The sequence below is a fragment of the Leuciscus leuciscus genome, assembly GCF_965113295.1.
Source record: "Leuciscus leuciscus genome assembly, chromosome: 1".
Taxonomy (NCBI): Eukaryota; Metazoa; Chordata; class Actinopteri; order Cypriniformes; family Leuciscidae; genus Leuciscus; species Leuciscus leuciscus.
The window spans coordinates 15,123,571-15,147,316 of record NC_138725.1 but is presented as its reverse complement, the minus strand read 5'-3'; the positions used below and the strand labels follow the sequence as shown (position 1 = coordinate 15,147,316).

General features: G+C 42.6%; 1 protein-coding gene across 1 annotated transcript; it reads left to right on the top strand.

Moving 5' to 3' along the window:
* Positions 1–8,971: 8,971 nt before the first annotated feature.
* LOC309508516 (uncharacterized protein) lies at positions 8,972–16,676 on the top strand (the record flags this gene model as incomplete). Its single annotated transcript, XM_082183151.1, has 3 exons — positions 8,972–10,727; positions 15,695–15,880; positions 16,561–16,676. The coding sequence occupies exons 1-3, from the start codon at positions 9,167–9,169 to the stop codon at positions 16,674–16,676; spliced, it is 1,863 nt and encodes a 620-aa protein (XP_082039277.1). The 5' UTR covers positions 8,972–9,166.
* Between the last annotated feature and the right edge of the window lie 7,070 nt (positions 16,677–23,746).

Here is a 23,746-nt window from a genome sequence, read left to right as displayed (position 1 = left end):
ATTATTCCTCAAGAATGTTTTATAATTGGCACCCCCAGGTGGACCAAATTGTTGAGACAAATTCTTTCCAACAGAGGCAAAATATCTATTAAACAAGTCTGGTAGTGAATCTTGTATTGTATAATTATTAGATTGAGTTTGCACAACGGTGTCAGGGATGACTGTGGATTTATTACTGCGGCCAAGTATCTCATTCAACACCTTCCAAGATTTCTTCTGATCCCCCGAGGCAGTTTTGAGACAATCAGTGAAGTAACTCGCTTTGCTGTCTCGTATTAACCTAGTTAATTTATTTTTATACCGTGTATATAAGGTTTTGTTATTGTTATTCGGATTCTTCCTGTATTGTTTGTAAAGTTTATCCTTCTTTTGGATAGACTTTAGGATTCCTTTGGTGATCCATGGATGAGTTTCCTTTTTATGTTTGATTATCTTTTCAGGAATAGTCATGTTAATAGCGTCAGTTATTCCATCAATTAAGAAATTATAAGCAAAATTGGGGTCTATGGCATTGTATATTTCATCCCAGCTTTTACTTTGGAGGTGTTGAATTAGATTTGCAAGTGTTTTATTATTAAGAACTTTTAACTTCCTTTTAGTACATGGATCGGATACTCTTTTTATGCAGTTAGTAAAGAACACAACAGGGTAATGATCAGAGATGTCAGAAAATATTACACCCGATTTACAACCAGTATTTTGTAAATTTGTTATAATATTGTCAATTGTAGACATACTTCTCTCTGTAACACGTGTGTGTTTATCAATAGTAGGATAGAATGATAAGGAGTGGAGGGTATTTAAAAAATTAGTTCCCTTGATATCTTCTTTAGAAATGTCAATATTAAAATCACCCATAATAATACTGTTTTTGTTCATCTGATTTATACTGAAAAGGAGATTATCAAAGTGGTTTCTGAATGTTTCATAGTCAGAGTTTGGTGGTCGGTAAATTACTCCAATAATGATACATGCACCACTCGCCATTTTAACTTCTAGGAATAATGAATCAGTGTGGCCATCATCAACTGTCAAATCATGACGCTCCTTAACAGAGTAATGAGAATTTACATATAAGCATACCCCTCCTCCAATTCTACCCTCCCTATTAATACAATACAATGAGTATCCATCTATTTTATAAATATCTAAAAGGGTTTGCTCACTCATCCAAGTTTCACTACAACCAATGATATCAAAACTTTTTCCTGTGCTAGCAAGAAATGCAACGAGGTTGTCATAATGCTTCCTAAGACTTCTAATATTTAAATGCATTAAAGAAAAGGAAAAGTCATTATTTTGTTTCAGATCTTCAGGGTTGTAATAATCACAGCTTATATTGGTAGAGGAACAGAAGTAGTGTTCAAATTTCTCATATTCAGTACTACAATTTATATCTATCACTCCCATTGTTTTATACTAAAATTATAATTTTGGTTGCAGAAATACATTCCATACAGAAAACCTAGAACCATACTCTTCTTTTTTATTGAGGCACCCAGTGTATAAGAAAAAACAAAACAAAACAAAACAAAAAAAACATGAAAATAAACAAAACAGTAAAAAAGTTGGACATCCATCCAAACATTCACAAAGTTCAGTTACCAACTCTCCGTTTAGGATGTAACATATTGTATATCACCCACTGTACCCCATTTGGCATAATTGTCCATAATGAACTTTAATGGGGCAATAAAGCACTCATAGTCACGTTAATAAAGTAGAGGCTACTTTACCAATCAAGTGAGGGTTGAAAGAAAAGCTTCGGCCTTGTTTGGGTCCTTGAATGACTTCTGCGCTTCGTTTGCCTTAAAAAACAGGGTAGCTGGATAAGCCATCCTGAAGCGTATGTTCCTTCTAATAAGTTCGGCACATACCGTGTTGAACGCACGTCTTGCAGCCTGAACGTCTGGAGGTACATCTGGGACAATACGCAGTGGCCGACCCTCATACTGGAGATTCCCAAGGCGTTTCACTGCCTCCGTTATCTTCAAGACGTCTCTGGAGTGTTGGAGTTTGATGACCACAGCACGTGGGCGATCCTCTTTAGGTACTCCAAAGCCCCGATGGGCACGGTCAATAGATATATACTGAACAGGTAACTGCAGGAGTTTGGGAATAAACGCCTCGAAAAACGCGAGCGGGTCACTCCCTTCAGTAGACTCCTTCAGATTTAACAGCCTGATGTTCTTCCGTCTATGTCTACATTCCAGTTCAGAAACTTTGTCTTTCAGATCCTTGTTCGCTTTCTCCAACGCATCCAGTCGATCTTTTACCGGAGCGATGTCATCCTCCAGCTGGGAGATGCGCGTTTCAGCCTCGGTTTGGTATGCAACAAGTGCCGCTGTCGTAGCCGCAACATCATCAATGCGCTTCAACATGTTGTCCACTTTAATCTCAAGATTCCCAAGCGACTCGTTTACAGACCGTAGGATACGCTGTCCCTCCTCTGCAACCGCCGCAGAAATACTCTTTAGCAGAACCTCAGACATCAAAAGAGGAGATCCTTCAGGGCTAGCGTTAGCTTTAGCACCTACGCCAGTGCTACCTAGCCGGCTGGTAGCACTATAGTCCTCTAAAACGTCGCGATCTTTGGGCAGTTGTTTTGAAGGTTTGGGCATTTTTGCAAAATACCTTTATTCAATTCCCAATTTTGGTTAGAGTGCAATCAGTAGGTAAATAAAGTTAAGTGAGTGATGTTTTAAGTGGAGAGAGGTATCTCCATTAGCTCTGGTGTTGTTGCTACAAAGTCTGTCAGAGATGACATACAAAGTGCTTGTGATAAAGGCGAAGCAGCGCTGAAAATCTTCATCCAAGATCGAGTCCAGTCATCAAAAACAGACTTCTTCTCTCCAATAAAGTCCTTGAAGCTCACTACGTTTGGGGATCAAATGAAGAAATCATCCAAGACAAAAGATGGAAATCAAGTCATTCTAAAAAATGATAGGAGACTCTTTGCACGACTGTTAGTGATAAGTCAGTCCCGGTCTGTAAACTTGAAAGAAATTCTGACATATTCACTTGGCAATATCTCATCCCCGCTAGCAAGCACTGATGGTTCATTAGCCAAAACAAATAAGGCTGCTCTTCTAGCTTGTTTAGAATCAAAGAACAAGGACTGTCATGTGAACAAGACTGTTGGTGATAATGGTGCCCTACTGATAGATGGCATGGCATTGATCAGGAGTCTCAAGAATATACCAGACACATTCGGTGAGCTTGCTGATGATCTTCTTCAACTTATCATTATGATGGGTAGAAAGTTCAGTTGTCCAAGGGTCGATTTTGTCATTGATCGCTACCCGGCAGTGAGCATTAAAAATGCTGAACGATCAAGACGTGCTGTTGCTGGACAACAATTACTGCAAATATACAGCATCAAGCAGAAGACTCCAAGTCAGTGGACCAAGTTTCTACCCAGTGGTGAAAATAAAGAAGCCTTGACAGACTTTCTCTTTGAGACATGGAGAACTGTGCCTTTACAAGCAGCTGGAAAAGACATAGCTATCTTTGTGGCACACAGAAATGTATGTCATCAACTCACTCTTAAAGATGGCATTATGTCTGTCAAAGAGGTAGAATCTTTGACTTGTGACCATGAAGAAGCTGACACGAGGCTCCTACTTCATGCAAAACATGCCTGGAGTGAACTTTATAATAAGATAATCATCCAGAGTCCTGACACTGATGTTGCTATCATTTCACTTTCAATAATGGCTAAGCTTCCCTCAGCAAAGATGTACTTTCTGACAGGAACAAAAGACAGGCAAAGGATGTTAGATCTCCAGGCTATTGGTTCTGCTTTGGGTCCTTCAGTAACAGAGGCACTGATAGGACTACACACATTCACTGGCTGTGACTCAACTAGTTCCTTTTATGGGAAAGGAAAAGAGAAACCACTAAATATAATGTCTGGAAATGCAGAGTACATCAGTGCATTTGTTGCTCTTGGGAGGCAATTTGAAATGGACAGCACCACATTTGTGACCATAGAACGTTTTGTGTGTGAGCTGTATGGAGAAAAGGTATCAGATGTTAATTTGGCCAGATACAATAGGTTCTGTGTCCAGGCCTCTTCCGAACAGGCATTACCTCCAACAAAAGATGCTCTTACAGAGCACTTCAAGCGTGCTAACTACCAAGCTGCAATCCACAGGAGAGCATTGGATCCTTTTATAAATGCTCCCAGTCCAGACGGCTTTGGATGGATTGTCAAGGATGGTGATCTCATCATATCATGGATGACTAAAGATCCAGCCCCTCAACAGATTTTGGGGTCACTCCACTGTGGGTGTAAGACTGGTACTTGTACAGGTGGAAGGTGCTCATGCCACAAGGCTGACCTGGCCTGCACTGACCTATGTAAATGTGTTCATTGTGACAATGTGAGATTAACTGAGGATAGTGTTTCATGTGAATCTGATAGTGAGGACAGTGATCTTGATATTTAGTTATGTGTATATGATAATGAAATTAATGTAGGACAAATGTATTTCATATAAATAAATCAAAATTAAATCTTTCCTTTGAATATGTACATGTAGTGCAGTTACTGCTCATGTATGCGAATTGACCATTTACCATTAAATGTGTTTTGAAAAGTGTTTTTTATAAATAAATATATATATATATATATATATATATATTATATTTTGGCTTAATTCTATTTGTTATTCAGATTTTGCCTCAAATATTACCTTTGAATTGGAACAACATAATGAGAAGTAATGGATATGTTGATGCTACAGTAGAAGTTTTCTTGATAATCTTATCATGTTTACTGTGCCTAGATAGCAACTTTAGGTATATCACACATTTCAAACTGGTTTATTTTGTACTTCAAGTGGTAATTTGGCATTTTGGGGTTTATATGATAAACAGGTTTAAAAGCGCAAAATTCCCTATGTTTTCCCTTTTTTTTCCCCAAAATGGGCACCTTTAGCATCATTTTTCTCAAAAACTGCAAGGTTTTGTGCAGAGAACTTTTTCCTAAGGAATATCTATATATTTCTGATGTTAAATATAAAAAAATTAGGTAGTGCCCCACGTGGTGGAACGAAACCCTATTTCTAGGCCTCTTTTAGGCTACCGACAGCGGCCTATTTACACTTAAAGCTTATTTCACTGGTGTCAACAGACTGAGGTAAATTGGTGCTTTTTTTTTTCTTTTTTTTTCAATAGGGATGTGCAAGAGTCGCTACTAGTTGAAGGTTAAGGGTTAACAATAGTTGTTTGCACAGAAAAAAAATGCACAGGATTTTATTGTTCATATTACTGTCGTTTTAATGTTACACCTGTTTCACACACACTCCGTTTGCGGTCCTCATTTTTTCCCGTACCCATGTTAACAGGTCAGAGCTTTCACGCTGCACACAGGATGTGGTCCGGCAAAGCGTTCCAGGTGTATTTTTTCTGTACCGAGTCTATTTCTGCTGTGCTGAACGCGCTGAATTAAAGTGACGGCGCATGGTTCGTAGTCAAAAAGAACACAGATTGACATGAAAATGTAGTAATCTCTATTTTTCAGTCATCTTTTTACTTTAATTGTTTTGTTTAGCTTTCCTATGCTTTACCCCAAGCATAAAGTAAAAAGATGACTGTGAAAAATAGTAGTATAATTTAATTAAATACATTTGTAGTGAGATTACTACATTTTCATGTCAATCCGTCCTCATTTTGGCCACGAACTATGTGCCGTCACTTTAGTTCAGCGTGTGCAGCACAGCAGAAATAGACTCGCTGCACTGCTGTATACACACCGCACCTGGAACGCACTGCCGGACCGCATCCGCGTGCAGCGTAAACGCTCTAACCCAGTGGTTCTCTAACATTTTACACCAAGTACCACCTCAGAAAATATGTGGTTCTCCAAGTACAACCATAGTAACCAATATGAAAATACAGTAGCGTAAAGTAAAGTAATACAGCAAAAAGTAATACGTTACTGTAATGCAGTAGTGTAAGGCATTACTAATCAGTTTTCAGGAATATTTTACTCGGTACATGTTCAGTAACGCTTGCGTTACAACACACTTTTAGCCCAAAATTTAATTGTAAAAAAAAATTAAAATTGTATGTATATATATACACACACACAAATATATCATTAATCATTAAATAAAATAAAATTGGATTGATGTCACTTCCTTATGGAGTCCCATTCATAATACCAAACGGCGCTGACATTTCTTCCCCTATTCTTACCTGGAATGTACTTTCAAATAGGAAATCTGATATCCATTTATACAATATCCCCCTATTCCAAGTTTATTTAGTTTAATTAAAAGTTCTTCCCTCCATTAAGCGTCATAAACTTTTTTTTTTATATCAAAGAAAACTGCAACAGTATTCTCTCATTATAAGTGCTTTTTTTTTCATCATTGTCAAATAAAATCAGAGCATCCATTGTAGATCCATTGTACATCTTGTCATGGCATTAGAGTTTACATACATTTCTGTTGTGTCTAATATTATCACTTTACCTCTACCATACTTATAACAGACTTGGATCGTTTGTGATTCTCTCTGTCATCCTTTCTTGCATTGTCTTGAGCCTTCACTTTGCCAATTATATGCTATATTGTTAGTAGCCTGGATAGCCCACAGTCATTATGCTACATCATATCATATCATATTTTGGTGAAAGTAACTCAAAAGTAATACAGGAGTAATGTAACGCATTACAATTCTGAGACAGTAATATTGTAAGGTAAATAATTACTTTTAAATAACAGTAACAAGTAATCTATAATGTATTACAGTTTGGAAGTAACTTGCACAACACTGAAGAGGACAGTGAGAACATGAGTGATCCAGAACCCTGCAGAATGAAACACACTGAAGATCCTGAAGAACAAAGAGGTTGGTATTTATTCTTCATTCATTCATGATGCTGAAGAACATTCATGCTAGAAACACTCAAGCATTCATCACTTTTACTTAGTTAAACTATAAAATAGGTACAGATTTTCAACAAATGGGCAGTACTTTGTCTCTCCATTCCATTCCATATGGATCAGTAATTTTGATGACATCACTCTGCAATTCAGCTTCTCATCAAATTTTCTGTCCAATCAAATGCTCTCTAGATTCTGAAGCCCCGCCCCCTTCATTATAAACAGCCTCGGAAGCTGCAGCTGAAATCACAGTCACTTGTTCACACATTTACTATTTTCTACATGATGAATGGAACATAGTGCACTACTATTGGGCGATATGCTCCATTTTCATGTCATCCTATCGTCAGCCTGTGAGATCGGCGATACACGATATTATCGTGAGGGGGGCGGGGCTTACTTATTTGATTATTAGTTTGCTTATTTACTCATTAGTTTGCTTGATTTATTACTTCGTTTTATACATGAGAATCTTTTTCTATTTTGCTAGCAAAGGTGGAGTGTTTATTAATAGGCTAAATCAGGTTATTTCCCGGTATATCCTAGTCATTTTTGAATCTGACTGAGATTTTGCCGGGGCTTCAGCCCTGAATGTTTTGAGTGTAGCCGCGAATGTTTTTTGAAAAGTTGACTGACAAATATGAAACCGGACAATAGCCTATGTAAACCCCCGAAATCATAAGTTGCCTAATTTCATTGTGCTTTGGCTTTGCTGCTGTCTCTGACTGGTGATTGTTGAAATCTGTCTCTCACACAGAGACGCTGCAGACGCACCACATGAGTGATTTCAGCCTATCCTAGAATATCTCCAGGATTTGCGCAACAGCAAACAATCTTACAGCAATTAAAAAAAAAAAATTATATATAACGCAGTCAGCATTTACATATATTTCCAGAAAAGAAATCTGAACATTGGATAAAGCCAGATTCAAAATTCTTGTTTCATTTTGTTGACATATTAGAGTAAAAGGTTTTTACAGAGGGGATTTTGGATATCTCTTTTTATCACATATATATATATATATATGGTCCTCGAATGTGTTGGAATATTTCGCCAGTATCAGCCTTTTCACCGTTTGTATCACTCTGCTTGTCTGTGTTTGCGCAACTTGCATTATTAAGCTATGGTTATCCAATTTTTTTGGCCTTCAAACACCTTAAAATGCACATATGTTCTTGACATCGCACATCCTGGGATGTGACTATCGCGGATGCTCACATAACAATATTAAATCGTGACACATTACGATGCTAAAACGATATTTCGATCAGTCCTACTTGGGAATATTGGTGCGTTCAAGTCCTCCTGGGAAGTTCGTACTTACGAGGTGAGAAGTCGTGTTTACGACGGCAGGTCAAGTCAGATGGCGGTGTACATTCTCTGAATTAATTACACAGAAATCCAGCAAGGTTCTTAAACTCTAGTTCTAGAAAATGAAGAAAAAAAATGTGCGTCAGGTGCTTTATTTTTTTATTTTTTTTATTTATACAGAAGAGAAGAACTTGTCGAATAGTCATTATTTTTAATTTTTTTGCCGCACAAAAAGTATTCTCATCGCTTTATAAAATTAACTATTTTAACGATGGACTATTTTAACGATGTTTTTCCTACCTTTCTGGGCCTTCAATGTGTTAATTAAATGGCTGTCAATTTAGTCCCCCCTGAGCCATCGGATTTCATCAAAAATATGTCACGATCTTCATGAGATGACTTGCACCATGATAATCTCTTGTGTGCCACTAATCTGCTGCACAGCATTAACCAGACAGACTCCAGACAATGCCTTTGAAAACAGTTTTTATACAATAGGAGCATGGCAAAGGTCACATGATTCATTACATAATTTTTCTTCTTATGTATAAACCAGCGAACCCTTCTGTTACTAGGTAAAAGCAAATCTGGATTCCTTGATTATTTCAACTTGCTACTCTTTATTTATCTTTATTTATTTTTAGATTTAGACATCTGTCTAGTTTCCCGTTCGTCGTATCAGACATAATTCAGAAACACTTTGGGCTATGTTAGAGACATTTAGTTTTTCAAAAGCATTCTTGTTAATTCTGCAAGAAAAAGAAATGTTAGTTGTGATTAGTTCAGAAATTCCAGAACAAGATCAATGTACCTCATTCATGAAAGATACTTATGATTAAACTGATTCTAGTATTTTATAGCAGTTGTCTATTACATCAGAACTCACTTTTATATCCTTTCACTTCATATTTCTCTCTTTTAATTTTGATTTACTGAAAATGAAAATCTTTTTTCTTTCATGGTAGATCTGAGTGAAGAGAGCGAGGAGAGTGAAGAACTGAGTGAAGTGGAGGAGGAGAGTGAAGAACTGAGTGAAGTGGAGGAGGAACATCATGTCAAACCTGGAGAAAAACCTTTGAGTCGCTCAAAGACTAAAAAGACATTTTCAAAGAAAAGAAAAGACAAGAAATCTACAACCTGCACTCAGTGTGGAAAGAGTTTATCAAGCAAACAAAGTCTTTATTATCACCTGAAACTTCATACTGGAGAGACACTGTTCACATGTCATCAGTGTGGGAAGAGATTTATGAAACATGATCAACTTAAAAGACACATGAAAATCCACACTGGAGAGAAGCCGTACACATGTGATAAATGTGGGAAGGGTTTCACAGAATCAGCATACCTTAAATTACACATGAGGATCCACACCGGAGAGAAGCCGTTCATGTGTGATCAGTGTGAAAAGAGATTCAGACACAAAAGTCATCTTGATGTTCACATGAGCACCCACACTGGAGAGAAGCCACATGAATGTGATCAATGTGGGACAAGCTTCACACAAACAGCACATCTTAAGAAACACATGAGGATCCATACTGGAGTGAAGCCGTACCCATGTGATCAGTGTGGGAAGAGTTTTTCATGCAAACAAAGTCTTGATGCCCACATGAGAGTTCATACTGGAGAGAAGCCATTCACCTGCGATCAGTGTGGGAAGAGATTCACTCACAAACAAAATCTTAATGTTCACATGAGCACCCACACCGGAGAGAAGCCGCATGAATGTGATCAATGTGGGACAAGCTTCACACAAAAAGGAAAACTTAAGGAACACATGAGGGTCCACACTGGAGAGAAGCCGTACCCATGTGATCAGTGTGGGAAGAGTTTTTCATACAAACGAGGTCTTGTTGTTCACATTAGAGTTCATACCGGACAGAAGCCATTCACCTGCGATCAGTGCGGGAAGAGTTTCTCACAAAAAACTCACCTTAAAGGACACATGATGATCCACACTGGAGAGAAGCCATACGCATGCGATAAATGTGGGAAGAGATTCACGGATTTGGGACACTTTAAGAGTCACATGAGAATCCACACTGGAGAGAAGCCGTTTATGTGTGATCAGTGTGAAAAGAGATTCTCAAGCAAACAACATCTTGATTATCACCTGAGAGTTCATACCGGAGAGAAACCGTTCACATGTGATCAGTGCGGGAAGAGTTTCATGAAATCTGATCAACTTCAAAGACACATGCAAATCCACACTGGAGAAAAACTTTACAATTGTTTACACTGTGAAAAGAGATTCAATCTGTTAGGAAATCTGAAAACACATGAGAAGATCCACACAGGAGAAAAACCTTACAAGTGTTCACACTGTGACAAGAGATTCAGTCTGTCAGCAAGTCTGAAAACACATGAGAGAATTCACACTGGAGAAAAACCTTTCAAGTGTTCACACTGTGAGAAGAGACTCGGTCATTTAACAAGTCTGAAAAGACATGAGAGGATCCACACTGGAGAAAAACCTTACAAGTGTTCACACTGTGACATAAGATTCAGTCATGACACAAGTCTGAAATCACATGAGATGATCCACACTGGAGAGAAGCCGCACACGTGTGATCAGTGTGGAAAGAGTTTCGCTATTAAACGCTACAAGAAGAAACACATGAAGATCCATACAGTAGAGAAACCACTTAATGGAGAAACCAATTAGTTTAAAACGTGTAAAATATAATAAATAAATAAAAAACGCAGACGAAATTGCAGTATCCAGTCATAAAAATGGAATTTACTGTGTTACGCATAATGTCACAGAATCTGTCAAAATATTTTGATGAATAAATCAAAAGCAGGTCAGTAGACTGAAATCAGATCACAATATGGACTCGTCTGTGAATATTAAACTGCAAAAGACTGTTTAACCAGTTCATGTGAATGAATGTTTAATTTACCACACACACATGTAATAATTGAGAAATTAGAAAATCCCGGACAGTCTGGTTAAGGAGCGACCAGACCCTGAGAAGAAAGGATCTTGCTGGAAATTACCATTTGAACTCACCATTTAAGACAAAAGTCTCACCTCAGAATACATCTCTCCCTCATCCCCCACTCCTTCTCCCCCATGCGAAGATCACAAAAAACTCACCCAAGAATGGTTTAATTTGAATGATTATAATTGAGTATTATGTATGTTTAGTATCATTTGAAATGTCTCAGAGCGACTGGTACAAAAGTCTCATCTCAGAATACATCTGTCACGGTGTCTGGTTGTGTTTCCCCGGGTGTCCACTAGATGTCCTTCTTTCCCCACAGTGTTAGGCACTAGAACTCCATTCCCCACAAGTCTGTCTGTGTATCGCACCCAGGTGTCTGTTGTTTGTATAACCAGCTGTCTCTCGTTATCCCGTTGTCATTCATGTATTTAATGCCCTGTTTGTCTCATGTTCGGTGTGTATCAATGTTATTCGTCATACCGCGTCTGTTGCCCGTGTCTTTCCTGTTTATAGTCTGTTTATTGTTTTTCTTGACTGCCTGGCTGGATTTGACCATTGCCTGCCTTTTTGGATATTGATTCTTGGATTACCCCTAATAAATACTTCGTGCTGCACTTTTGGATCCTGTGCTCTTCATTCCCTGAGCGGTCGTGACAGATTGATACACCAATGGAAGGATCCAGCAGCACGGGGATTCGTGTTCGTCCCCCCACCACAGAGAAGGAGAGAAGGGGACGAGTTCAGAACATCATGGCTCTACACCAACAGGGCCAATCGGTAAATGGTTTGTCCCAAGCGTTTTGGACACTGTCTAGAGGCTTGGGATATAATGATGCCACCCTAAAGGACCTTTTGAACTGGTGCCTGGATGAGCCGTTGCCCAGGTGGGAGATGAACGGGTTAGAGGACTTAGACTTTTGGAGATTTGTTTTATACCTCGAAGTCCGAAGTCAATGGGATACACCAGCTTCACCCGCATCGCCGCTGCCCAGCCCAGAGAGTGCATCGCCGCTGCCCAGCCCAGAGAGTGCATCGCCGCTGCCCAGCCCAGAGAGTGCATCGCCGCTGCCCAGCCCAGAGAGTGCATCGCCGCTGCCCAGCACAGACACCGCTCAAATCCCAGAGCCCAGCTCAGAGCCCGCACCTCACCGCCGTAAGCGACGGAGGAGGAGGAAGACCCCCGATTCCCCCAATGCCCTGGAAGTCGCTGTTGCAGAGGAAGCTGTCTCTGAAGCAACTGCGGGTGTGGAAAAGGAAGCTGTCTCGGAGGTCGTTGCTGCTACCGCGGAGAGGAGGGCCGCCCCGGAGGCCATCCATGGGCTGCTAGCCCTATCGGCCCCGCCCACGCTGCTCGCCCTGCCGGCCCCGCCCACGCTGCTCGCCCTGCCGGCCCCGCCCACGCTGCTAGCCCTGCCGGCCCCGTCCACGCTGCTAGTCTTGCCTGCCCCGCCCACGCTGCTAGACCTGCCGGCCCCGCCCACGCTGCTAGCCCTGCCGGCCCCGCCCACGCTGCTAGCCCTGCCGGCCCCGCCCACGCTGCTAGCCCTGCCGGCCCCGCCCACGCTGCTAGCCCTGCCGGCCCCGCCCACGCTGCTAGCCCTGCCGGTTCCTGAGCCGGAGCCAGTGTCTGTTCCTGAGCCGGAGCCAGTGTCTGTTCCTGAGCCGGAGCCAGTGTCTGTTCCTGAGCCGGAGCCAGTGTCTGTTCCTGAGCCGGAGCCAGTGTCTGTTCCTGAGCCGGAGCCAGTGTCTGTTCCTGAGCCGGAGCCAGTGTCTGTTCCTGAGCCGGAGCCAGTGTCTGTTCCTGAGCCGGAGCCAGTGTCTGTTCCTGAGCCGGAGCCAGTGTCTGTTCCTGAGCCGGAGCCAGTGTCTGTTCCTGAGCCGGAGCCAGTGTCTGTTCCTGAGCCGGAGCCAGTGTCTGTTCCTGAGCCGGAGCCAGTGTCTGTTCCTGAGCCGGAGCCAGTGTCTGTTCCTGAGCCGGAGCCAGTGTCTGTTCCTGAGCCGGAGCCAGTGTCTGTTCCTGAGCCGGAGCCAGTGTCTGTTCCTGAGCCGGAGCCAGTGTCTGTTCCTGAACCGGTGGTGCCAGTTCCCGAGCCGGTGGTGCCAGTTCCAGTGCCCGAGCCGGTGGTGCCAGTTCCAGTGCCCGAGCCGGTGGTGCCAGTTCCAGTGCCCGAGCCGGTGGTGCCAGTTCCAGTGCCCGAGCCGGTGGTGCCAGTTCCAGTGTCCGAGCCAGTTCCAGTGCCCGAGCCGTCTGTTCCTGAGCCCTCAGTGACCGCGACACTGGCCATTATGGCCACAGCCATGTGGTGTGTGTGGGCTACGCACACACTTGGGCCGGTGGTGTCTGTTCCTGGGCCGGTGGTGTCTGTTCCTGGGCCGCTGGTGTCTGTTCCTGAGCCGGTGGTGCCAGTTCCAGTGCCCGAGCCGGTGGTGCCAGTTCCAGTTCCAGTGCCTGAGCCGGTGGTGCCAGTTCCAGTGCTTCAGCCGGTGGTATCTGTTCCTGAACCAGTGGTGTCTGAGCCGGTGGTATCTGTTCCTGAGCCGGTGGTGTCTGCTCCTGAGCCGGTGGTGCCAGTTCCAGTGCCTGAGCCGGTGGAGTCTGTTCCAGTGCCTGAGTCGGTGGTGCCAGTTCCAGTGCCTGAGCCGGAGGTGCCAGTTCCAGTGCCTGAGCCGTTGGTGCCAGTGCCTGAGCCGGAGGTGCCAGTTCCAGTGCCTGAGCCGGTGGTGCCAGTTCCAGTGCCTGAGTCGGTGGTGCCAGTTCCAGTGCCTGAGCAATTGGTGTCTGTTCCAGTTCCTGCGCCCTGGCCGCCCGAGGGGTCTTCACCGCCCTGGCCGCCCGAGGGGTCTTCACCGCCGTGGCCGCCCGAGGGGTCTTCACCGCCGTGGCCGCCCGAGGGGTCTTCACCGCCGTGGCCGCCCGAGGGGTCTTCACCGCCCTGGCCGCCCGAGGGGTCTTCACCGCCCTGGCCGCCCGAGGGAAAGTCTCCGCCCTGGTCGCCCGATGTACTGTCCGTTTTGCCCTGGCTGCTGGCTAAGCTGTTTCCCCCTGTTTCTGTTCCCCTCCATGGACCTGGCCCCCCGTCCCTCCCCCTGATCCTCCACCGTGCCTCCTCCCTCCTGGTCTCTAGTTTCATGTGTGTCCTTGTCTTGTAGTGTCTGGAAGCCACTCCGTAGAAGGGGGGTCATGTCACGGTGTCTGGTTGTGTTTCCCCGGGTGTCCACTAGATGTCCTTCTTTCCCCACAGTGTTAGGCACTAGAACTCCATTCCCCACAAGTCTGTCTGTGTATCGCACCCAGGTGTCTGTTGTTTGTATAACCAGCTGTCTCTCATTATCCCGTTGTCATTCATGTATTTAATGCCCTGTTTGTCTCATGTTCGGTGTGTATCAATGTTATTCGTCATACCGCGTCTGTTGCCCGTGTCTTTCCTGTTTATAGTCTGTTTATTGTTTTTCTTGACTGCCTGGCTGGATTTGACCATTGCCTGCCTTTTTGGATATTGATTCTTGGATTACCCCTAATAAATACTTCGTGCTGCACTTTTGGATCCTGTGCTCTTCATTCCCTGAGCGGTCGTGACAACATCTCTCTCCCTCATCCCCCACTCCTTCTCCCCCACGCGAAGATCACCAAAAACTCACCCAAGAATCTAAATGGCTTAATGTGAATGATTATCATTGAGTATTATACATGTTTAGTATCATTTGAAATGTCTCAGTGCGACTGGTACAAATAAATACATTTACCTGGCATAATAAATTGTTACATTTGATTATTCTAACTGACTTTGACATTATTTTCATTAAAGAGTTAAAAGGAATAGTCAAACATTTGCTCACATTTAATGATGCACAGATATCATTGAACCTGGGGCGGTTCTTTTTTGTGGAGAAGGATGGTTCTCTTCGACCGTGTATTAATTACCGAGGGTTGAACAACATCACAGTAAAGAATACTTACCCTTTGCCATTGATGTATTCAGCTTTCGTGTGGTTGCAGGGAGCATCTGTCTTCACAAAGTTAGATTTACGCAATGCTTATCATTTGGTTCGCATGAGGAAAGGGGGCTGAATGGAAAACCGCGTTTAACACCCTCAGGGGCCATTTTGAATATTTGGTCATTCCCTTCGGGCTGTCTAACTCCCCAGCGTTTTTTCAGGCACTCGTCAATGACGTGCTAAGAGATATAGTAGATCAGTTCATATATATCTACCTGGATGACATTGATTTTTTTCCGTCTTCTCTCCAGGAACACGTTCAGCACGTCAGACGAGTGCTTCAGAGGTTGCTAGAGAATTGGCTTTTTGTCAAGGCGGAGAAATGCACTTTTCATGCACAGTCTGTTCCTTTTCCTGGGTTACATCATCTCATCTGAGGGAGTGCGCATGGATCCTGACAAGGTTAAGGCTGTGGTAGATTGACCAAGATTGGAAATTTGATCATTTACCACCTCTGTGTGACAACAGCTCATTTGAATCACATTCAATTACCATCACTAGCTCTATTAAAATCCATTTTGTAGTTGTATATCGTCCCCCAGGGCAGCTTGGCAGTTTCTTGGAGGAGCTTGATGTGCTACTCTCATCCTTCCCTGAGGACGGTACTCCTCTCATAGTTCTAGGAGACTTCAACATCCACCAAGAAAAACCTCAGGCTGCTGATTTCCACACTCTGCTTGCCTCATTTGTCCTCAAACGAGTATCTACTGCGGCTACTCACAAATCAGGTAATAAATTGGACCTTATTTACACACGCTACTGCTCCACTCACCATAAACTGGTCACTCCACTGCACACCTCAGATCACTTCCTCCTCACTCTCAACCTCAACCTGCCTCAGAACACAACACACACTCCTAAACAGGTCCCCTTTCGGCGAAACCTACGCTCACTCTCACCCTCTCGCCTATCCTCTCTGGTCTCATCCACACTTCCACCTGATCAGCTTTAAACACTAGATACTAAAAGTGCAACTGATAATCTTTTCTCCACTTTAACATCCTGCTTGGACAACAGCCCGCGCCACACCCTCTGCCCCCTGGTTATCTGATGTTCTCCGTGAACATCGTTCTAAACTCAGGGGTGCAGAGAGGAAGTGGCACTAATCGAAAGATCCTACTGACCTGGGTCTTTATCAGTCCCTCCTCTCTTCCTTCTCTGCTAATATCTCTACTGCTACAATGACTGAAGCAAATTGCTAATCCAAGATGGCGCCAGTGCACTCGGCATGCCGTCTCTCTTGTGTGTTTCAGTCTGTAGTAACGTTACCTGTACTGTTTGTTCTCTGTGTGGTGTTGCACTGGTATCATGTAGACTCAGTGCTGACCTACGATCGCCAAGCCCTATTTAACATCAAATGTTGTATGGAAGCTGGTTACCTGAGAAACTGCCCAGTTTTCTACTCTAGCTCTCAATCCTCTTCCAAGCAACCTGCGCCAGAGTGCGTTTACCAATTACCCTGCTGTGTTCCTCCTGTACGGAAACGCCGCAGAAAGAGAGGTTGTCGTGGTGGTGTTCGAGTGAGAATTAGACGGGCGATTGCTTCATCCTTAAAATTCTCAACCCAGTTTTCCCTGGATACAACTTATTTGGAGGGGCATAACTTGGCGCGACGCTCCTGGGATTATATATATATATGTGCTTTTCATCTTCCCGTTTTCGATGATTCCTCTACCTCCGCTTTGCCGCGTTTACGACTTCGTCGGAGAGGAGTGGAACATTTAAATCTTCGCCAACTGGATTTTGTTCGACTGGATCGGAACTCGGAACTACAGTTTCATCTCAACATGGCCCTAGTTAATGCTAGGTCCGTGTGCAACAAGACTTTTATTTTAAATGACTTTTATACTGGACGCAACTTGGATATCCTTTTCCTGACGGAGACGTGGGCTTCTGCTGGTGAGTCGTCTGTCTTTGAAGAACTCTGTCCACCGGACTGTTGTTTTATTAGTACACCACGATGTACTGGCAAAGGCGGTGGGGTCGCCATGGTTTTTAAACAAACCCTCAACATACGTTCCGTTTGTGTCGGGAGTTATGCATCATTTGAGTTACAATGTATTGTGCTAGAGCAGGGGCCGGGAACCTTTTTTGACCAAAGAGCCATTTTTTCATTTTTGGATAATGCATTTTTCCAAAAGAGCCACAGTAGAAAAAAAATTATATATATATATATACATATATATATATATATATATATATATATAAATTAAAGACGTGCTTTTTTCAATAAAAAATTCAACAGTAGTAGGCTAATTATTAGGTCCATAGACAACTAAAAACAAACAAATATTCAGCAAACAATAAATTAGTTGCAATATGGAATTAATTGTGCAGGGCTTTCACTGTGAGGTTGAGTTACCAAGTGATGAGCATAAATCATCTTATGTGTGCGTGTGTGAGAGAGAGAGAGTGAATGCACAGAGTACATCTGCTGTGTTTACGTGAATACTCGACTTGCCATTTTGAAATATTTCTGTTTATTTGGCCGCTTAGGCGCGCAACCGAAGACAAAGGCTACTTGTCCGTGTTGCGCTCGGAGCGCGCGCACAGCGTCCTGTCAGTAGAATTCAGTTCTCTTTCGCGACTTATCACGCTTTTAATATTTATTTTCAATATAAAGCACATCCTGTTATTTTCTTTCTCATTCATTCATGTTTTGTTATTAATAACTTTAAACAGAATCGTCAACTGAAATCTGCGCGGATTATCAAAAAATACGACACATTTATAGGACATAAAGGGTCTCTGCGCAAATGTCTCTTTGCACAGCAAAGCCCCCGTTTCAATAAAAGGATATATTAAAGTTTATAAAGCCTACTTTTACATTTTCGCTGCTGTTCTAGAATGGTTTTCGCCAGCTTGAATCCAGTGCAGGAGCTGTACCACAGAACACTCCCGAACAGCACTGAACACGCACTTTTGCCGGTACAACTTGAATATTATTATTATCATAAACTTTTAATTAACTTAAGTAGGCTGGACTACAACAAGGGAATTGTAATTGGCTGCTTTTTCTGCAGAGAGCCGATCTCTGTTGATGTGTTTTAATTGTTTCATCGATGGTTTGTTGGTAAAGGGTGAGAGACCTCGCGAGCCACATGATTTTTGCCAAAGAGCCAGATGTGGCTCGCGAGCCATAGGTTCCCGACCACTGTGCCAGAGTCTGATTCCATTGCACTGTTCTGTGCGCTAATTTATAGGCCACCTAATCCTGATAGTGGTTTTATACGAGAGTTTTGTGAATTTGTAACTCATATCTTGCCATCGTATGATCAGCTGTTATTATTGGGAGATTTTAATATACATGTGTGCTGCCCAGGTCGACCCTTGGTCAATGAATTTGGTAATGTTTTGGAATCTTTTGGTTTTATGCAACATATAAATGGAGCAACTCATGTTCATGGTCATACTTTGGACCTTATTTTGTCACATGGTGTTGCTGTAGACGATGTAAACATAGAAGATGTCTCCTTTTCTGATCACTGCCCTATTGTTTTTAATGTCCATGCTGAGAATTCTGCAGTCATGGAAAAACATCTGGGCCATTACTCTCGTTGTATAAATTCATCTATTCCTCCTCAGTTTAGTGAAATCTATCATGCTAACGCTGTTGAAGGATCTATTTTGAATGCTGTTGAGTCTTCCACTGGGCCTGATGAACTGACTACCCTTCTCTATACAAATTGTTCTAATATTTTAGATATTATTGCACCTTTTAAGTTAAAGACACCCAGACATAAATCTTATTATTGGCTTGATGACAATGCTCGCTCTCTTAGGCGGGCATGTCGTCAAGCGGAGAGGAAATGGAAACAGGATTCGTTAACTGTGTCTTGTGAGTTTTTCAAAGAATGTTTATTTAACTTTCAGAAAGCTGCAAAATCAGCTAGGTCTAAGTATTTTTCAGATTTAATTACTACACACTCTCATAGACCTAGAATTCTGTTTTCCACGATTAATTCAGTAATTAATCCAGGTTGTCAGTTTCATGTGGAACCCTCAACTAAACTTTGTGAAGATTTTTTACAGTTTTTTTCAGATAAAGTTTTAGCTATCCGCTCTTCTTTTACCTTGCAGTCATCAGATCTGTCACTGTTTTCGCTGGCAAGTCCGGCTTCTTTTTCTTGTTTTCAAAGTGTTTCTTTGAGGGAACTTTGTGATTTGGTCAATAAGATGAAGAAAACTGCCTCTTCACTTGATGTCATTCCTTCTGAGATTATTAAGGCCTCTTTTTCTGAAATTGGTACTTCCATTCAGTCAGTGATTAACTCGTCTCTAAGTGCTGGGGTAGTCCCGAATTTTTTTAAACATGCTGTAGTTCAACCTTTGCTCAAGAAACAGGGTTTAGATGAAAACTGTCTTGATAATTATCGGCCTGTCTCTAAGCTTTCATTTTTATCTAAACTTTTAGAAAAAGTTGTATATTCACAATTGATTTCCTTTTTGAATGCAGCTAAATTAACAGAACCTCTCCAATCTGGTTTCTCTGCCCATCATAGCACTGAGTCTGCTTTGCTTAAAGTATTCAATGACATTTTGCTTGCAGCGGATAGTGGTAAAAATTCAGTTCTGCTGCTTCTTGATCTTACAGCAGCTTTTGATACAGTTGATCATGATATCCTTCTCTGCCGGTTAGAAAATTTTTTTGGTATTGGGGGTATTGCTTTGCAGTGGTTTAATTCATATCTTAGAGACAGGTTTTTTTCTGTTGAGTTGGGTAAGTTTTCTTCGTCTGTTGCTCCTATTATCTGTGGAGTGCCTCAAGGATCCATTTTAGGGCCACTCCTTTTTAATTTATATATGCGACCTTTGGGAGACATTATTAGGAGACACAAAGTTGCATTTCATTTATATGCGGATGATACCCAGCTGTACATACCATTGAAAGCTGGTGATACCATTCAACCTTTATTGGCCTGCCTAGGGGACATTAAAAATTGGCTTTCCAACAACTTTCTTAGACTTAATGAAAATAAAACGGAAGTAATCGTCTTTGGCCCCTCTAAGTTGAGAAGTTGTCTCATAAATGAGCTCGGCAAGCACTTCCCCTCAGTCTCATCCCAGGTCAGGAATCTTGGTATCATTTTGGACTCTGAACTTTGCTTAACTAAACAAATTAATACAGTTGTCAAGAACAGTTTTTATCAGTTACGGATAATTTCGAGACTGAAATCATTTTTAACTTTTAATGATCTGGAGAAAGTCATTCATGCTTTTATTACCTCCCGCCTTGACTACTGCAATTCATTATATTTGGGTCTTCCACAGTCATCCATTGCACGCTTACAGATGGTACAAAATGCTGCTGCAAGGCTGTTGACTGGGGCAAAGAAAACAGATCACATTACACCAGTTTTGGCCTCTCTTCATTGGCTTCCTGTTTATTTCAGAATTCAATTTAAAATTTTGTTGTTTGTTTTTAAAGCTCTCAATGGTCAAGCTCCATCTTATCTCTCAGATCATCTTATTCCGTTTTCATCCCCCAGATCATTAAGATCTTCTGATAGAGCTCTCTTAGTTGTCCCTCGTTCACGCCTAAAGACAAAGGGTGATAGGGCTTTTTCTATTGCGGCCCCCCGTCTCTGGAACCAACTTCCACTGGACATTCGCCTTGTAACGTCTATCACAACCTTTAAAATGAAGTTGAAAACATATTTTTATTCCCAGGCATTTTAAATTTGTGATTTTATCTATGTTTCCATTTGTTTTATTGTATCGTATGTTTTGTTTATTTCATGTTATTCTTTGACTTTGTTCAGCACTTTGGTCAGCTTTGCTGTGATAAATGTGCTATATAAATAAATTTTACTTACTTACTTACTCACTATCACAACAAAATTAACAATTCTTCTGACTCTTGCATGCTTTTCAAAACCTCCTCTATTCTCAACCCTCCTCCTCCTCCTCCTTCATCAACACTAACAGCTGACAATTTTGCTACCTTCTTTATAAATAAAACAACCTCCATCAGCGGCCAATTTACCAATCCACAAACTGACACACACACTTCACCAGCTAAAACACACTTTCTCCCCTCCTTCTCTCTACTTTCAGAGGCAGAAGTCTCCAATCTCCTCCTTTCCAATCGCCCTACCATCTGTCCGCTTGATCCTATTCCCACTAACCTACTTCAAGCCATTTCATCCTCGGTTGTACCCACACTCACACACATCATAAACACCTCTCTTCACACTGGTACCTTTCCCACAGCATTTAAGCAGGCTCGTGTAACCCCACTGTTTTAGAAACCCACTCTAAATCCAGCACATCTGGAAAATTACAGACCGGTATCTCTCCTTCCATTCGCTGCGAAAACGCTTGAACGAGTTGTTTTCAACCAGATCTCTTCCTTCCTTACACAGAACAACCTCTTGGATAACAATCAGTCTGGTTTCAAAAGCGGACATTCAACTGAGACTGCCATGCTCTCAGTAATTGAAGCTCTGAGACTGGCAAGAGCAGCTTCCAAATCCTCAGTTCTCATCCTGCTGGATCTGTCTGCTGCCTTTGACACAGTTAACCACCAGATCCTCCTGTCAATCCTAAAGATGAAGGGCATGCACTCCAATGGTTCAAGTCTTACCTCTGAGGTAGGTCCTTCAGGGTGTTGTGGAGGGGTGTGGTGTCTAAGACCCAACATCTAGCTACTGGAGTGCCTCAGGGCTCAGTGCTTGGATCACTTCTCTTCTCCATCTATATGACATCACTAGGATCTGTGATTCAGAAACATGGCTTTTCCTATCATCCTGCTACGCTGATGACACATTCCAACAACATTCCGACACAACTCTCATTCCAGCCCGACGATCCGACGGTAGCCGATCGTATCTCAGCCTGCCTGACAGACATTTCTGGCTGGATGAAGGACCACCACCTTCAACTAAACCTTGCGAAGACAGAGCTACTCGTGGTCCCGGTCACTTCATCACAACTTCACCAATCAGCTAGGCTCGTCATCCATAACTCCATCAAGGTCAGCCAGGAACCTTGGTCTGGTAATTGATGATCAATTGAACTTCACAGACCACATTGCTAGAACTGCCCGGTCATGTAGATTTGCCTTGCACAACATTAGGAGGATCAGGCCCTTCCTATCAGAACATGCTACACAACTCCTTGTCCAAGCGCTAGTTTTATCCAGACTGGACTATTGTAACGCTCTCCTGGCTGGTCTTCCAGCTTGCACAGTCAAACCTCTGCAACTGATCCAGAATGCCGCAGCTAGAGTGGTCTTTAACAAGCCAAAAAGGGCATGACACTCCTCTCCTTACAATATTGCACTGGTTGCCAGTTGCCGCTCGCATCAAATTCAAGTTACTGACGTTTGCCTACAGAACAACCACTGGTTCTGCTCCCTTTTACTTTAACTCTTTACTTCAGACTTACGTGCCATCCAGGAACTTGTGCTCTGCAAGTGAACGACGTCTTGTGGTGCCATCTCAAAGAGGCACAAAATCTCTTTCTCTGACCTTTACCATGACTGTTCCCTGCTGGTGGAATGATCTGCCTAACTCAAACAGAGCTGCTGAGTCCATAGCCACTTTCAAGAAAAGGCTGAAGATGCTTTTTTCGAAAACAGTAATACTAACACTTTCTCTACTACTCTATTCTATTCTGTTCTATAAAACATAAAAAAAAAAAAAAAATCTGCGTTAGATTTAACTGAGAAGGGTCATAGCACTTGCATATTGTTGTCCTACTGTTAGTTTAACTGCTTCTATTGTTCTCATTTGTAAGTCGCTTTGGATAAAAGCTTTCCGACGTCATTCGATGGGGTCATTGTTCAACGTGGTGTGTCATCCAGGAGTAAACCGCACTAGTTTTTTGGTAAGGCAACAATTCTAGTGACCATTAATGGCTCGTGACATTAGCAGTTTTGTCTTCCAATTGCCAGATTGGTTACTCCAACCACTGTTTGTCCCTTCGAGTCCCTGGTCCCACATAGTGCTAGATTTTATTGTCGCCCTCCCAATGCAAGATGGTCGTTTTGACCGTCTCGAGGCAGCTTGCCTAAATTACCGTCCACCAAGGAGACAGTGGTCGTAGATCACATCTTTTGCTTGCATGGCCTCCCGATGGAGGTGATTTCCGACAGTGGGCCTCAATTTGTGTCCAGATTTTGGCAAGAGTTTTGTAAATTACTGGGAGCGAGTGTCAGTCTGTCTTCAGGGTTTCATCCCCAAAGCAATGGTGAAACCGAGAGAGCCAACCAGGACTTGGAGAGAGTGTTTCGATGTTTGGTATCTAAGAATCCTTCCTCCTGGAGTCAGCAACTCTCAATGGTTGAGCACGCTCATAACTCGTTACCAGTGTCACCCATGGGGCTCTCTCCGTTCGAGTGTAGCTTAGGTTACCAGCCACCAATTTTACCAAGTCTGGAATCCGAAGTCGCGGTCCCCTCCACCCACACCTTCGTCACCCACACCTTCGTTGCCGCACATGGAACAGAGCCTGTGAGACTCTTCTCCAGGTGGGGGCGCGCACCAAGGCTAAGGCCGATCGCCACCGGTCAAAGCCTCCCGTGTACGTCATAGGTCAAAAGGTGTGGCTTTCAACCAAGAACATTCTGCTCTGTTATTAACAAGTTGGCT